Here is a 4,146-nt window from a genome sequence, read left to right on the forward strand (position 1 = left end):
TGAGTGAACTGAGTCAGGCTTCCCCTTCCTGCCACAGGGGTCCTCTCACCTGCTGCCATGCTTCCCATCTCTCATCCTCCTTGACAAGATGAGGGGATACCCTTTAAGTAATCTTTTTTTTTGTTTCACTGATCTTGAGTACTAGAAAGTCATGGATGAATAATTACGTCTGTGGTTTTCTATGGAGGTTCCATGTCAGATAAAGATCCTTCCGACGCCTGCACCACACCACCCGCCCCCCGCCTTGCCCGGGGTTGTGGGCACTGTGCTGCTGCATATATAAGGCGGGAGGCTGTTGCCGACTCTTCAGAGCCCCACGAAGGACCAGAACAAGACAGAGTGCCTCCCGCCGATCCAAACATGAGCCGCCTGCCCATCCTGCTCCTGCTCCATCTCCTGGTCAGCCCCGGACTCCAAGCTCCCATGACCCAGACAACGTCCTTGAAGACAAGCTGGGCTAACTGCTCTAACATGATTGATGAAATTATAACACACTTAAACCAGCCACCTTTGCCTTCGCCGGTGAGTAGCTGGGATAAGACTGGCCCGCAGCAGGGAGGGGTGGTGGCTGCCTCAGGCCAACAGGCCTAATGGGCCTCTCTCTCCCTTCACCCCACAGGGCTTCAACAACCTCAATGGGGAAGACCAAGCCATTCTGGTGGTAAGAGCTCAGCCCCTGGATCCCAATCCACTTCCCGCCTGGGTGACTTCAGCCATGTCATTCCATCTTACCTAGCCTTGCTTTCTTATCTGTAAAATAGGGTTAATAGCGCCTGTCTCAGTGGGATTGTTATGACAATCAAATGACACAATGTGCATAATGTTCTGGCCCAGCATCTGGCACTTAAGGGTTCAATATGTGGCCACAGCCATGGCTATAAAAATGAAAATGACTTTTAAATTAGAAAATGAAAAGGCAGTTCTAGGTGAGGAATACTAAGGGCCTTAAGGTCAGTTTTTGGTAAGACAGACTCTGGACTGACAGACGGAAATTTCCCCCACAGATGCGCCAGCTTCTTTTTCCCTTTAGAAATTGAGTTTGTGTTTTCCACCCTCATTGGTTGTGGCATTATCATTTACAGTTATTTTTCATGGTTCCAGTTGGTTGCAATGGTTCTGTCTCACGTTTGTATGACATTTTTTGGGTCAAACAAGAAGTGGAAGCCTTTGCTGAGTTCCTGGGCCATCTGTATTTGGGGCACTCACTGCTCACATGCTGCACCCACTTCCATGCTGGGGTCTCTGTGATTTTCTTCTTGATTTCTAGGAGACTTTAATTCAGTCAGGGCATGAACGCTATTATCAGCCTCTGAGCTATAAACACTTTCCTTGGAATACCCCCTGCCTTTTGTAGAGTTTCTTTTTGGAGATATTTTCTCCCCCAAGTGCAGAAAGATCCACCTAGGTCCCCCTCCCCACTTTTTTTTTTTTTTTTTTTTTGAGACAGAGTCTCACTCTGTTGCCCAGGCTGGAGTGCAGTGGCACGATCTCAGGTCACTGCTACCTCTGCCTCCCAAGTTCAAGCCATTCTCCTGCCTCAGCCTCCCGAGTAGCTGGGGTAACAGGCATGCACCACCACTCCCATTTTTGTACTTTTAGTAGAGATAGGGTTTCACCATATTGGTCAGGCTGGTCTTGAACTCGACCTCAGGTTATCTCTCTGCCTCAGCCTCCCAAAATGCTGGGATTACAGGCTTCAGTCACCGCACCCGGCCCACCTAGGCCCTTTAGGCAGCTCACATGGAGCCAGAGACTGGGGGCTTGAGGAAACCAGGTCCTGCCTGCTACTCACTTCTAGGCCTGTGCCCTGGGGCAGGGACCCACCTGAGGCAAGAATGGGACTAGGAGGGAACCCGAGAGTGGGCTTGGGAAACCATGGGGGTGACTTCCAGCTGCTTCTGGGAGGGATACTCTGTTACCTTTCCCCCTGTAAGTGTATTCTCTGCCCCGTTAGGAAAAAAATCTTCGAAGGTCAAACCTGGAGGCATTCAGTAAGGCTGTCAAGAGTTTACAGAACGCATCAGCAATCGAGAGCATTCTTAAGGTATGTAAAGCTGTTGAGGGTTTGGGATCCCTGTGTTGGCCCTGCCCTGCCTCTGGGGAGGATGACAGCAGGGCCCACTTCCTTTCCAAGGGAATCTCTGACCATCTGCTTTGATCTCTTTCCACAGAATCTCCCGCCATGCCTGCCCATGGCCACGGCCGCACCCACGGTAAGCTGTCCCCCAAGATGCCCCTGTCATGGCTTGCTCCTCAGTTGGTCATCACCATTATAGCCTGGACTCACCTAATGCCACCTTCTTGGTTTCTTCATAGCGACATCCAATCCGTATCACGAACGGTGACCGGAATGACTTCCGGAGGAAACTGAAGTTCTACCTGAAAACCCTTGAGAATGAGCAGGCTCAATAGACGACTCTGAGCCTCATGATCTCTTGAGTCCAACATCCAGCTCATTCTCTGGGTCTTCTCACCACAGAGCTTCGGGACATTGAAAACAGCAGAACTTCTGAAACCTCTGGGTCATCTCTCACACAGTCCAGGACCAGAAGCATTTCACCTTTTCCTGCGGCATCAGATGAATTGTTAATTTTCTAATTTCTGAAATGTGCAGCTCCCATTTGGCCTTGTGCAGTTGTGTTCTCATTTTTATCCCATTGAGACTATTTATTTACATATTTATTTATTTATTTATTGCTTTCTGGAGTGTGAAGTGTATTTATTTTAGCAGAGGAGCCATGTCCTGCTGCTTCTGCAAAAAACTCAGAGTAGGGTGGGAAGCATGTTCATTTGTACCTCAAGTTTTAAACTGGTTCCTAGGGATGTGTGAGAATAAATCAGACTCTGAACAACTGCTTTGTTACCAGTGTTTCAATCTGATTTGGGACTTAGTGACCATTTTAGAGGAGACTGGTGTGCCACGAATCCTAGGTGGCTTGATCCTGCCACGTGGATGCTGTCTGTGTGAGCTTGTTCTCACACTGCCCTCCTGCAACCCCCATTTTCAGAAAGGTGATGATAACCCTAGCAATCTTGAATATCCACAGAACTGCTACCAGGTACCAGGAGCCATTCTCAGCACTTTACCTGTGCTACCTAACTTATTCCTCACACCAACCAAGAGTACGTTTTCTCTGTTTCATGGGAAACTGAAGTTCAGCGAGGCTGAGCAACTGCCTAAGGTCACACAGCTGATAGTGGCCCAGCTGGGGCTTGAACTCAGGTCCCCGGGGCTCTGGAGCACACTAATCCTGTGGCACGTCTCCCCCTAGTGGTCCTTCCAGAAACTTCAGCAGCCGCCCCTGCTCCTCCCAGGGCCAAGTTCAAGGATCAACATCCCCTGATCCCCACAATGGAGCAGGTTCTGCTGACACAGGCCACCCAACCCTTGATTCCACTCCTTTAAGACCCCCCAAGCCTGGAGTCCCCACCCCTGTCTAAGCTCCCAACCTCTCCTGCCTGATGATTTAGCAGCCGCCCTGCAGGCCTCCCGGCCAGCCCTGGAACCCACTCCCTGACAATCTGTGCCCTATTGGGGAGTCAGTTTTAGAAAATGCAAATCTGACCATGTGGATCTATACTGAATCCTCCAGTCCTCGGGGTCTTCTGGACCTTGTCCATATCCTTAGGACAACACCTGTTGCTTCTGTTTCCCCCATGGCTACCACCCTAATCAATGCTCCAGCCAACAGGAGTGCTGGGACTTCCTCCAGAGGCTTCCATGAAGCCTCTCTTCATGCCCCTGAGCTTCTACCCACATTGTCACCTCAGTATGGAATGCCCTGACTTGGCATGATGAGCACCTATTCCACGGACCAACTCAAACTCTGCCCACCTCTGGACTGTCCACACTGTCCCAGGATGGGGCCCTCCTCTGAAATAGGTGGGTACACAGGGACCCACTGGAGGGACAGCCAGTGTGGCCCGGAGGTGGTGCAGGCAGCCTGGAGGCAGGAGGCAGGAGACTGGGACATCCCGAGTGTGGCTTCAGTCTGCCACCTGGCCCTTTAGCTCTGAGTGCCCCCCTCTAATGCCTCCGCACACCACCCTGTGGCCCTTGTCCAGTCTGCCGGTGGAAGGAGGGGCAGAGGGGTCTTCCTCTGTCACCACGTAAGCAGCAATAGCATCTTCTCTGATTCCTCCCAA

General features: G+C 51.0%; 1 protein-coding gene across 1 annotated transcript; it reads left to right on the top strand.

Annotated features, from left to right (window-relative positions):
* Window positions 1–311: 311 nt before the first annotated feature.
* On the top strand, window positions 312–2,485 carry IL3 (interleukin 3). The gene is made up of 5 exons (XM_011951053.1): window positions 312–522; window positions 620–661; window positions 1,955–2,044; window positions 2,172–2,213; window positions 2,317–2,485. Exons 1-5 carry the CDS (start codon window positions 361–363, stop codon window positions 2,410–2,412), a joined length of 432 nt encoding a protein of 143 aa, XP_011806443.1. The 5' UTR covers window positions 312–360; the 3' UTR covers window positions 2,413–2,485.
* The last annotated feature ends 1,661 nt before the right edge of the window (window positions 2,486–4,146 follow it).

The sequence above is a fragment of the Colobus angolensis genome, unplaced genomic scaffold, assembly GCF_000951035.1.
Source record: "Colobus angolensis palliatus isolate OR3802 unplaced genomic scaffold, Cang.pa_1.0 Scaffold314, whole genome shotgun sequence".
NCBI lineage: Eukaryota > Metazoa > Chordata > Mammalia > Primates > Cercopithecidae > Colobus > Colobus angolensis.